This window comes from Pocillopora verrucosa, chromosome 10, assembly GCF_036669915.1.
Source record: "Pocillopora verrucosa isolate sample1 chromosome 10, ASM3666991v2, whole genome shotgun sequence".
Lineage (NCBI taxonomy): Eukaryota > Metazoa > Cnidaria > Anthozoa > Scleractinia > Pocilloporidae > Pocillopora > Pocillopora verrucosa.
Window position 1 is genome coordinate 11,452,620 of NC_089321.1, and position 12,688 is coordinate 11,465,307.

A 12,688-nucleotide genomic window follows, 5' to 3' on the forward strand; every position below is an offset into this window, starting at 1 on the left:
CTCCCATCACGCTCACCCTCTTCCTTACTAAGTGCACCAACACTTAGATGTAACGACATCGTCACACAAAAATGCAAAAGCGAAATTGAAAAGGGTAAAAAGTTGATAAATTACCCAATAAATTTTCCTTTTAAGATCTTATCAGTGTTATGTTAAAAGGATGTTGTTTATTTCAAAGCCAATAATTCATCATCTCATGCTAATTTGATGAGATTTCACTGCTTTGCAAGTTTGTAACATTGGACAAGGACATATCATGGTCCTCATGATTTTCAGCAATATAGTTACTATAATAGTAAGTCCTGTCAAATAATACCACAGGTGTTTATAAAAATCTTGAAAACTGACCATAAGCCAAATAAAGGTTTTTTCAGTTGATGAAGAAAACAAGGAAGCCTGAGGCAGTCCCTTCATTAAATCAAATCAAACAAAAAGGTGAAAAGAAAATATAATTTAATTCCCATATATTGACAACAAAAACAAATTACAACAATAATTACATCTATCTAATGATTCCACGGCATTATGCTAATTTTACACGACATTTTCGAATGCCCAATTTTCTTGACTTCTAGGGTATTTTGGCAAATTCTACCTGGACAACTTTAACTAAGAGATGAGTGTTGTTACTGGACCAAAAAAATACAGAAAAAAGATTTTAAATGACTCTTCCCTTCTCCTTGTGACAACCATGTCCACATTGATATCTTCTAGAAAAAGTTTGAAAACAGGAGCAATGATGATGATGATGATGAAAATGTCAATAAACATTACCTAAGAGAAAATCTACCAATATAAAAGCCTTAAACAATTAAGTCATTTGTCCGTAAGATCCAAACACCAGTTCATTAACACTTTTTAACATTGTTTTGTTTGAAAATGTTTTAATTTTTCATGGCTTCTGTGGGATGCATTATTGCAAAAATCTAGAGTAACTTATTTGGATAAGTAGTTAGTTCTAAATTCCAAATCAACCTGAGACCAGTAGACAAAAAGAGACACCACCTGGAATGTCCATTGCTAAATCCCATTATTAGAATTATTATCAACATTAATAAAGCTAAAATTTATTGTTTGCGGTAGTTTTCTCAGTTAGTTCTACTGGTATAAGTAGTAATTAATAATAGAGTTCAAGTCTCATTCAGTGCAGCTAAAGCAACCCAGCAACAAATGCAAGTGTTATTCGTTGAGTGCACTCTTTTTCCTCTAGCTGAAGTTTTGTGCTTGTAAATTTCTGTTTTAGTTTAACTGCTTCAATAATTCAATGTTCAATGGAGTTGCCGCCAGGGTAGAGGATGAACTAAAGCATGTGTTAATTGTAGTTGCTGAAGGTTCCTTTGAGAAGAATATGAGGCTACTTCCTAGATGTCTAAGGCCTCTGTTTCAAGATGAGTGTAAAGGCATTCTCACATGAATAAAACTCATTTTCACAGGCACCTGGCCTAATTTTATAAATGGAAGGATTTTGAACTTGGAATTGGGCTATAAATTTTCATCAAAACTGTAAATTTCTGAGTAACATTAGACTACCAGCAGTTGCTCCTTTTAACAAATTCTGTCAGACGTCCAAAATAATCAGCAAAGAAAAAGATTGATGCTAGCACACAGCAGTGTGGAACACTGGAAGTGAGGCACAAAGAGTTCCATGCAACACACTTACATCAGTTTTTTTACTATTTTTTTTTTACTAACGCCACAGACTTTGCAGAAAAGGAAGGACTGCTCATAGTCTAGAGTATTAAACTTTATATTTCAGGTAAAGTTACGTCATGTTGCCATGTGGACTCATTATACAAAAAAAATATTATAAATCATTGTAAATTTGAATAAATATAAGACAATGTTGACAGCATGATTACAACCATAGGACTCAGTTCTACAAATGTCTTTTGAGGACTTCTATCATCTCTGAAGGAGGATGCTTCTCAAAACACACATTGTAGATGGCAGTAAACAGAGGATACCTGAAAAAGAGAAAAAATCCAAAATCAGATGAGGTAATTGGAGCACAGTTTGTATGTTACAGTCACCAGGCAACACTTCTGGCTGTTAAGATATCATCAGTGGATATCACAAAGTCTACAAAAGATAAACAAACAAACAAACAAACATAGCCTAAAGCATGCAAAGATGACAAAGAATATATTTGGAATTATTTACTCCTTTCCTGTTTGGTGAGATTTGCATTGGTAATTCACATTACAATTATTGCAAAAAAAAGTTCTTCAACTCAAATTCATAATCTATATACTGGTACTGGTTTGTGAGTAATATCAAGCAGACACTTACTCAGAAAGCAAATCATTGTCCTTGAGAAGATGATACACTTCATAAACTGTGTGTGGCCCCTGAAGCTTCTGCCCTCCAAGTATGTATTGTTCAACTTCTTCAAATGTCTTATCAAATACAGAAAAAATATGGGTTAGTATCTAAGCACTAATTTTCAAAATCATTTAACTCGTAGATTAGACTTAATTCAAGTGTCAAAATTTCATGCACCCGACTTACACTCCTATCTGGGTCCATCCAAATAATAAAACATGACTATTAACTCAGATCTAAAATTTAACCATTAAACCTCTTAAGAGTAATTTGCATCAAATTTCTCTTTACAATATCATCCCTGAATTACACAGTAAGGTCATGAGAATAAAGGAAATGATCACCAACTGAAGATGCTCATAAGTGTTAAAGAAATTCTCCTTGTCAGCAGCTTAGATAATGTATGGAGAATATGCATACTGATGTCAGGATGTAAAGGGTTAATGAGACAAACTTACACTTAGTGAACCAAGGAAACTGCAAGGTACAAAAATAAATATCTGCATAATTCATGCAATATGTTTTCCTCATGAAGATTTTGAGGTTTAACTCAAAGTCGCACTCAAAAACTTCCCATGCAGACTAAATGTACTCAAACTTAACCCTTGGGTTGATCTAAATTATATGTGTTGAGCCTTTTTGAATTTTGCTGAAGAAGTTAGCGTATTTACATTTCAGAAGAAGCTTTACCATTTACACCTAAACATCAGTATGCATATTCTCTATACTGTTCTCTACAGATAAGGAGAATTTGTTTAACAACAAAGAGCTTCTTCATTTGGTGATCACTTTTTTAAATTTTTGTGACCATGTTTGATTCAGGGGTGATGTTGTGAGGAGAAAATTAAATGCCAATCATTCTTAAGAGTTTAAGGGTTACTAAGTATTCAGCTTTTTTGTGTTAAATAGCTGCAATGCCACATTTTGGCTCTTAACCATTTAACTCCCAAGATCTATTTGGTAATTCTCCTTGCTGTCTACCAAATGATTCTCATTATGTTAGTTTGGAGAATTTGCTATCAGATCAATTAGTAATCCCATGATTATTTTTCTTTATTCTCGTCACTTGTCTGCATGATATTGTACAGATACAATAAGGATAAATTCTATCTTGGTCACTCACAGGAGTTAAAGGGTTAAAAGAGAATGAAACCTTAAAATAGTGCTTTACAGGGATGGAGACAGCCCCAGATATAGGAAAACAAACACAAGGAACAAGGATGTTGATGGATAGAGAAGATGAACACAGAATTGAAATTGCAATCTTTTGGGAGATGGTGCATGTAGTTACAAACCTTGCCCTTGACAAACTCTTCTCCGGCTATCCTGTTTCTTCCACCATAACAAGTAGTTATTAAATCAGCCACTCCACATGATTCGAAGAAAGTCTCCAGTTTGACATCATCATAGAATCTTTGAGCAAACTGAATCATTTCTTTGAGTCCAATGCGAATGACTGCTGCCTTGGAGTTGTCACCATAACTGAAAAAATGACAGGATTACATTGTCATTAAACAAAAGGAAAAACATCCAGAGAAAAAATTTTCTGACCCTGACCCTATGTTTTATCTTCCTTAACCTTTGTTTCAGAAACTCTGTTAAATATTTATTTCTCTCTCAAGGAAATCAGCCAAAGAACATTTCTTACCCTAAGGCATCCACAACTCCAGCTCCAACTGCCACAGCATTCTAAGAAGAGAAGATTTCTGTCAATCTCTGTTACACCATTCCTCATTAACTACACACAACTTTATAAATGAATTGAATGAAATTACAAAAGATGATAAACATAAATACTCAATAATTATATATCCCTGACTTCAACAAACTAAATCCAAACTTCACAATTTGAAGTAAAATTTATGCCATTCACCATCAGCCAACTTGAAATTTCTAGATAAAATAAACTATTTTTTAACAAGGTTCGTACACATTTTTTGAGTGCAAACCATTCTTTTTATTTTCCAGGCTCTAGGTTATGCATCAACTTGATAGTTCAAGCTAGTGGAGTTCTGTTGCAGTTTTAAATTAGTTTATTATAAGAAGTATCCTAATTTGAACAAACCTTAAGTGAGCCACAGAGTTCAACCGTGTCTGCATCTGACACAACATTGATTTTGAAATAATCTGTATGGAACAAATCCTTAAGGATGGGACCATGTTCTTCCATACGACAACCTGTTTGAATAAAAAATAACCTGTATATTAAATTTTAAAAAAAACTACTACTGATCATGTGTTGTATTTCATACTAGGGACAATACAAACATGATCTTGGATGAATCCACATCAAGAAATCTCCACAATGTCAATTTCTAGATGCACAGGTGGATGCACAACCAGAGAGATAGTGTCAAGTAAACTTGACAACAACTTCCAGAAGTGATTAGCATGTAACTTCTCCCTCTAATAACCATACATTGTGCAGAAAATAGGTAACGAGAATATTCAAGCTTATCAGGTAGCAGTAATCTTGATCTAAAACCAAATCCCCAAAACTAATTTACATGGAAATTTCTAGCAGCTAGAAGAGAGAATTTACAAGTTAAGGGATTAAACAAGGTAAATTTACAAACAAAGTTAATTGCTCTGAAGGCCTTCCTTTCAAGTTACAGTAAGGGCAGTAGAAGTCTTTATCATTGTGGTGTTCCTCTCCAGGTTAAAAATTTGTTTTAAAAATTGACGACAATTTCCAACTACTGGGGACTCATTCTTTTGAGTTTATACCAGGTATAGCATTTGGATTTTAGACATAGAAGTTACTGAAGTTTGTTTTCTGTGCTATCTGTTTACAGCAATTTTAAATCAGCACCAGCAGTTATTTCCTTCAATACTTAATCTCCCCTTATATTACCTATAGTAGCCTCTCCAAACATCTCTCTGGCTACTTCCTTGGCAAGGTTTGCTCCCATCAAGACACTGACATGAGGAATTTCCAGAGCTTCTTTAATCATGGTCGACACAAGATTAATTCCAGTGCTTGCATGATCAAGACCCTTTAAGATAAGTTAAATCAAAGTGAGACAAAACTGTTCTGAATGTTTGTGTCACTTTCCTTTACAAGAACAATGAACAACAAATAAGTAGTATGAATACCCAATGGGTGTCATCTTGATATAACATTGATTTCTCTGAGCTTATATACAAAAAAATGTATGACAGGTGGAAGGGAGAATTTCAAATCAGATCTAAAGAGTCAAAGGATTTGTAATAGGACTCAACAAAGAGATAAAGGTGACTCAATTCTTATGAAGACCAATCCTTCCAACCCAAGTTCTCAAGTTCAAGATTCTTCGAGAGTTTATTACCATCAGGGCAAGTGCCTTTATAAACTTCCCAACCATCTCCACAGGGGATCTTCTAGTAACAGAACTTGCAATATAACAAACTTGCACAATAATCAAGTTTCTGGCTAATTGATCAACACATTGAAATCTTGGTTAACAAAGTGGTTCCTTATTCATTCCAAATCCTTTGAATGTGCACTGTACTCTTAGGTTTAAACTGTTGGCTGAATTTTTTCAAATCAGTATACAAAAAATGTATGTGGAAAAACACAAATTTTATTTCTTAGCAAAGAACTTTGAAACATATTTTTTTACTGAGAACTGTAAACTTGGTGGGAAGATGATCATAGCACTGTGATCAACATCCCCAAAAGAAGTTTAAAAAAACACAGCTGTTGTTTTGGTCTAGTACAAAAAATTGGCTTCAGAGATGTAAATTTCAACTGTTTGAAAGTGTTACAGTTCTTTTTCTTTTTATAATTTTGCCCATTATATGATTATTGTCAACCATGTGCTCAAATCAACTCCATTCCCACCATGTAAACAGATCCCTTGAACTACTGATGAGGTTGAAGGTCACTTGCCCTGATGCTAGCCTGTCGTTTAAGAGCCTCGTTTCTGTCTATGCTGTTCTTTCGGCATTCTTGCCAAGTCATAATGTGAGTCTTGTCAGCAATTGCATCAATTCTCATGAATTCACAGGGGATGCCAAACTGTCAAAAGAGGACACAATTTCACCAGCAAGACATTTGAAGTGAACCCGTAATTTTCAAGCGACTAGCACTCGAGTTTCAGAGGTGATTGAGTATTACATTGGTTTTGCTTTCAATAAACGTTTGGAATTGGTTCCAAAGCTATCAAAAAGAGCTGTTACAGTTTTAGTCTGCCATATTTAGCTGGGCACTTTCACCTCATTTTGCCATAACTGCTGATATATTTGAACAATCATTGAAATACAATCAAATGAATTTTCAAAACAACCATTTCACAGCTGCATAATTTACCATTAACAGTTTTAAATGCGTGAATCAATTCTACTCTGAGAATTTGCTCAGAGGTTCAAATGACCTTTGTGGAGTGCTTGGGAAATTTTAATTGAATAGTTCCAGACTTGTGCATATAACAGATTTAAGGAAAAAAGAAAAACCTGAAAAATTTATTGATCTTGATCCCGGTTGAATTATCAAAAAAAAAAACAAATGCTGTTATCTCCTGTGTTTCTCTATCTCTTTCATAGTTTATGACTCCCAGATACACATAGGCGGTGACCCAATTTTTTTTTCTGGCAGCCTTTTTAAAATTGAGCTTGGAGCCTTGTTGTCCTTTTGTACCTTCGGCACTTCTAGGACAACTGCCTGTTTTAACTTTGAGCTCTCCTGAGCTCTCCTGAGCTCTCCTGGGCTCCCTGTGATCTCCTCTTTTCTTTTGATAGCCTTTAGTGATGACTTCGGTTTTACAACCTTCTGTCAGAATACACTCTTGTAAAAGGATAACTGCTATACACATAGAGCATCTTATAACCCCTTACTTAAAGAAGAGGGTTTGACATGCCGTCTTGCGGATTAACCTGTCATTTACCTTTATAAGGGAAATTGCAATTACACCTGGTTTCACCACTTCTTTCATCTTGGTGCAAACTGCCTTTACAAACTGATAAAATAAAACAAAAACATTTCAAAGAAATATCTCAGTTTGAGTATCTCTACAACCTTGAATGAAAAGCAACTAAAATCATTTAACCCTTTCACTCACAATTTAAAAAAAATATCTTCACAACAATGACACATTTTCAAGCAGAAAGATAAGAATAAATACATCAACTGGAGGATAACATTAAATTCAAGACAAATTCTTTGATCTCATAGGATGAATTTATATTAAAGTCTTAGAATGTGAAGATCAGTTCAGGTCAGGTACCCATTCAAATACAAATCAGTCAGGAAGAAGTGGAAATGGATGGGCCATGCCTTGAGGAAACATCATCACAGTATTACTACTGACAGTAACTATAGGCAAGCCATGAAATGGAATCCTCAAGGCTCATGGAAAAGAAGACACCCCAAATGACACCTGGTGGGGAGATGTTCAGCCTGAAGAACTGGGGCCACACCTAAACCACACTCTTAAGGCTGGCCCAGGATGGAACAAGATGGAAAAGGGAAATCATTGATGACTAATGCTCCAAAAGAAGCTAAGGGCATAACTCACTCACTAACTTGGGAAGTGAAAGGGTGAATGCATTCTGGATGTGGCTGAAAAGTCCTTAAAACATGCTTATGATGTTTCAAGCAGTATTAACCCTTTAACTCTCAGTAGTCATAAACATACAACTTCTCCTTACAATATCCATACATCATCCAAAAAACAGGTGATGAGAATACATAAACTTATCAGGTAGAAATTGCTACCTAGATCTAACATGAAATTCTCATAACTTGTTTATAAGGAAATGTCTTGCAGCTAGAGAGAAGACTTAGAGGGTTAGAAAATGGTTATATCAGTCTTCCTAATTAAAACTGATTTAGTCAGTGAAAAAAAGGGAAAAAAGGTTCAGTGACCTAAATTGCAGAGAAATCCTTGCTATTTCTACATGCTTCAAGCTTGGTCCAATGCAAACTTTAAATTGCAATTCAAATTATCAAAAAAACACAAAAAATTGTTAACCTGGTGAGGTACAACAAACACAAGAATATCTGCATCCTTGGCTGCGTCTACTACATCTGGGTTTGCTACCTACAAGAGAAGACAAAACAAAAATAAATGACAAGTCCCTTTTAGCTTAGGAAATTCCTTGCAAATTTCAGTTGTTTGACCATCACTACAAACTTATTCAAACTACTAACAATACTGTAAATAGGTCTATATTGCTAAAATTATGATTTCTTTTGTTTGGAAGTCACCATGTTCACAAACATCTCATATTAGAGAATTCAGTCAAAGCCAAATTGAAACAACCAGGGGTTGAATTATTCATTTAGCATAGCTTAGTATTTCCTTCATCAAATAACTAGCTACTTGGTAAAGCCACTCCTTTAAAGCAAAATTGTTATTTACTGGTACTGATGTGGGTCAGTTTTGCTTTCAAAGTAAACTTATTTTTTATCATTATCTACTGACTGAACAAGCTGGTTTGCTTAAAAAGAAAGTTATAAACTTTAAAATTTCCCTAAATTCTTCAAATTTTTTGGAATAACCTTTGTCACCTTCCAAAGGTTATTCCAAATTTATGATGAAATTAGCAGGAAAGAGGCATATTCATGAGAAATCACTTTGTTTTCCTGCCTCTTTAACTACTGAATGAAACGAATGGCAATTCAAGCATATCGACTCAATCTCATGCTTTGTTGTTGTTCTTTTGTTTGGTTAAAAACTTACATTTTTGTCAATCTATTATGTAATCAATTACAAATAGACAATCAATACAGACATCGCAAAACAACATCGATCGACATTCATCCTTCCTCAATACGTGAAAAATATGTATGCAAATTTGGTGACTATGGTTTCGCTCTACAGATCTGAAGTGCCACGATGCCATCTGATGACATGTCCACTTAAAATGACGAACTTAATTTAGATCCATTGTGATTAAACCTCAAGAATGTTTCCTTTCTTGAGTGTTTAGCGAGATTTAAAAGGTAAACACCCTCCGACTAGGTAATAAAAAAAAGGGTTTCACGTCTTTAAGGGATGTTGAAGACTGAGTTTATTATTGAGGGATGAACAATTTTCTGTTGACATAATCGCAGTTTACATTCAACCCGCTTCCCCAGTGAACTTACAATGTTGTCCGGCAATTTAAAACCTTTGAGGTACTTCACATTCTCGTGTTCCGTGTTGATAATTTCTGTGAGCTTCTTTCCTTCAATTAGCTCTTCATAAACGTACATCTGCACCGTTTGTTGAAATAAATCCGGATGGTCTTTCACATTGGCGCCCACAATGCGAGATATCACAGAACCCCTGAAAGAAGAAATTTATATAGAAACAGTCGTTCGATGTTCGCCAGATTTTGAAGGCTCTTTATTCGATTGCGCGCGATTCTTCCAATAAGTTGATTTCAATTAGGTAGCTAGATACCTCAGATGATAAACTTACCAGTTTCCGGAGCCTATTATAGAGACTTTTTTCGGAGCTGCCATTCTTAGTGTGTGCAAACTTCGTGTAAACAACCTATAGATCATTGCATCTTCATGCTTGGACTATTGGAACAGGGCGAACGAACAGAATCATGGGATGCCCGTCGCGAACCACAGGACAACCATTAACCCTGCGTGACACTAGTAGCTGAAGTATGGCCGACCATTTCGTAAACTTTCTTTTCACTGCGCACTGCATATCGTGTATTCCATTTAAAGGAGTCTGCGTAATCAGTAGTCAAATAGCATGTATTGATGCAAGGAATATCAAATTTACCAAAACCAGACAATCTGTTACAGATATACTTAACAAATAGATTAATGATGACGTCATCTATGCGTCTGTCCTCCAATTTATCATAAACATGAACTAATCTAAAGCGTGTATGATTCCACTCAACGTGCAAAAACGAATAGACTTCAGAGTAATGAAACTGTTGCCTTAGATTTTTCCCTGATTCTCTTAACATTTAATATTAGAATTCTGGTACAATAAATACTGAAGGTGAACGCGCTTGTGATCGATAAGCTGCCCGCTCTTTCCACTCGTCCAGAACTTCACCCCCCCTTCCCCGTTCCCCTCCTTCCCCGTGCCCCTCCTTCTTGTCTTTGTAGACGACAAATTCGAATCCAAAGCTTTTTATTTTATAACAAATATTGTAGGTTTTCCGACTGATGCCTGCGAACAGGCCCTTAACGCTTCAGCACAAATGTTTCTTTACCCGCGGGAAAGTACGAGGTCTTTTTCGGCACGAGAATGTATGATGTTACGATGCTATAAAGAGGAAGTTGTAATACATCATAAAATGAATCATAATTCAGTCCCATAATTCCTTTGTGGACTGATTAAGACAGAAAAACAAACACTAAGGTGCTTACTAATCATTTGGTTCTTCTACAAGTTCCGTGAATTGAAACGGAGACAGTTGAGACATGACGCGAGCAATTCAGAGGCGTGAAGTAATTTCAAAGAAGCAGACGTTAACAATTGCATGTATTTGTGCTTTTACGGCATTGAGAATGTTCTTTACATTTTTCTTTTTCGTCACAAGCATTATTTGCATTGTGAAATCAGGAAGCCGCATCGAAAAGTGCAAAGGCCAAGTCAGTTTTTCTCAGAAAACGATCGATGCTCTCGACACCACAAGCACTTTTATCGAGACAACTTTTTCGTCGCTCTTGATCTTTCTTCTCTATCGCTGGAAATGGTTTGACTTCAAAAATTTCCTCAAGGCTCTGCCAAAACAGCGAAGTGCTTGGTCGTGGGCCATCTTGTGGATTTTGCGTATTGTCACGAACGTTCTCATCGATATTATCCCGTCTGTTAAGAATGGTAACTATATGCTGGTCGTGCTCGGCATTTCATTGAGCTTCGAGTTCTTTTCAACAACCATTTTCGCCTGTGCGATTCAGTTTGTCTTCCTCACCGAAGTCACAAGATGGATCAATCTTTACTTCACGGATGCCAAATGCCGTTTCATATGGCTTTACCGGATTGTCTTACTTACGTACGGCTTTCGACTGCTCTCACTATTCCTGTATGATTCTTTTTTGGTTGCCAGGCACATCGTACGGGAAAGTGAATATCAGTCATATGACCAAATTTTGCTGTTTTTGGATGCTGGTTACAGAGGCAGTCTATCGTATTTCTTTTTCGGAAAATTTTTTGAGTTTTCTATCCCGGAAGAAGAGGAAGTTGTTCGGGAAGTTCAACTGGAAGAACCAAATGAAGAGCGAGAAGCTGAAGGACGAGGAGAAATCAAAGGTGAACCAGAAAAGGATAAGGAACTCGATTCCTTGCCATTATTAGGGGAATCACTTCTGGCCTGAAATCAGCACGATAACATTTGTAAAGATAATAATATGTCTTGAGATGTCCGTTATTCATTTCTTTACGGCAAACTTTTTGACTATGTTATCACGGAACTGGTGGAGCTGACGAACATTTCCAGTTAGAGGGAGTTTCAGAAGTTGCCGATATCGATGGAAGAAGAAGATATCGAGGAACGAGAGATAGATTAACTTCTTTGCCCGAATTTCCTTCCAACATACAAACGCTTTCTCTTGCATTAATTCTGAGAAAGATCAGCTTCCTAGAGATTAGAATGTTCTTTAAATAGGACAAACTTCTTTTCCGCCGGAGCCCGATTTAATTTTCTTTTCTTCTTTTGCAAGAGTTTCACATTTTTCGAGAAAATTTTACCCAACGCGAAAACGAAAGTGAATGAGGAAAGAAACCACTACGACGCTCAATGAATTGTAAACAGGTGATTACCATTGTTAGATAGACACATTTCCCAAGCTTTTGTCACGAGAAAAAGCAAACGATTAATTCATGAAAGCGTCACGCGTTGTGTGACTCGGTGTTGAACTCGTTAGAAGGAATAGTATGGGGAACAAAATACGGTCGATTCACAACGATAAATATTTCGAAATACGAAAATTTTATACGTAAAATCGATAGAACTTACTCACATCTTGTGTTTCCGCTGTGGTTTATGGCGATTTCTTCCGTTTTAAGCATGTTTTGCCATCACCGTTATTACTATAGGCCTGTTAGAAGACGAAGTAAAATCTGTTGTAAAACTTAAAAACGGCAGGGAACGCCGGAGACCACAACGGATTCGCAAGATGTGAATAAGTTCTATTGATTTTACGCGTAGAATGTTCATATTTCGAAATATTAATTGTTGTAAATTGACCAAATTTCGTTCCCCATAACGTGTTCAAATTCTCAACGGTTCCTCTCGTAACTTAAAACCGAGTCACACAACGCGTGACGCTTTCATGAATTAATCGTTTACTTTTTCTCGAGATGTGAGCTTGGGACGTTAAAGGGAGAGTCTTTTCCACAACTGCGCACGATCGATCTTATTGGTTAGTTTGATGTCGCCTTATATCTAAAAGTGTAGATTTTGTCTCCACTACACAACAAATAAC

General features: G+C 36.0%; 1 protein-coding gene across 2 annotated transcripts; it reads right to left on the bottom strand.

Annotated features, from left to right (window-relative positions):
- Positions 1-436: 436 nt before the first annotated feature.
- On the bottom strand, positions 437-9,879 carry LOC131776155 (glycerol-3-phosphate dehydrogenase [NAD(+)], cytoplasmic-like). 2 transcript variants are annotated; one of them, XM_059092305.2, is made up of 11 exons: positions 9,708-9,879; positions 9,392-9,572; positions 8,274-8,342; positions 7,188-7,259; positions 6,194-6,322; positions 5,177-5,318; positions 4,388-4,500; positions 3,971-4,011; positions 3,618-3,804; positions 2,290-2,396; positions 437-1,964 (listed from the first exon to the last, which is right to left on the bottom strand). In XM_059092305.2, the coding sequence occupies exons 1-11, from the start codon at positions 9,791-9,793 to the stop codon at positions 1,877-1,879; spliced, it is 1,215 nt and encodes a 404-aa protein (XP_058948288.2). In that variant the 5' UTR covers positions 9,794-9,879; the 3' UTR covers positions 437-1,876. The 2 variants fall into 2 exon arrangements, with proteins under 2 accessions (XP_058948288.2, XP_058948289.2); XM_059092306.2 differs by lacking the exon at positions 6,194-6,322 and having other exon boundaries at positions 9,708-9,863.
- Positions 9,880-12,688: the final 2,809 nt, after the last annotated feature.

Bases quoted from the DNA above. Each gene is read 5' to 3' on its own strand.
- LOC131776155 (XM_059092305.2), bottom strand. From the start codon at position 9,793: ATGATCTATAGGTTGTTTACACGAAGTTTGCACACACTAAGAATGGCA. The intron at 7,260-8,273 runs GTTAACAATTTT...TTATTTTATCAG, and splicing joins TGTTTGTTGTACCTCACCAG to TTTGTAAAGGCAGTTTGCAC. The intron at 6,323-7,187 runs GTAAATGACAGG...CTCTTTTGACAG, and splicing joins TTGCAATTTCCCTTATAAAG to TTTGGCATCCCCTGTGAATT.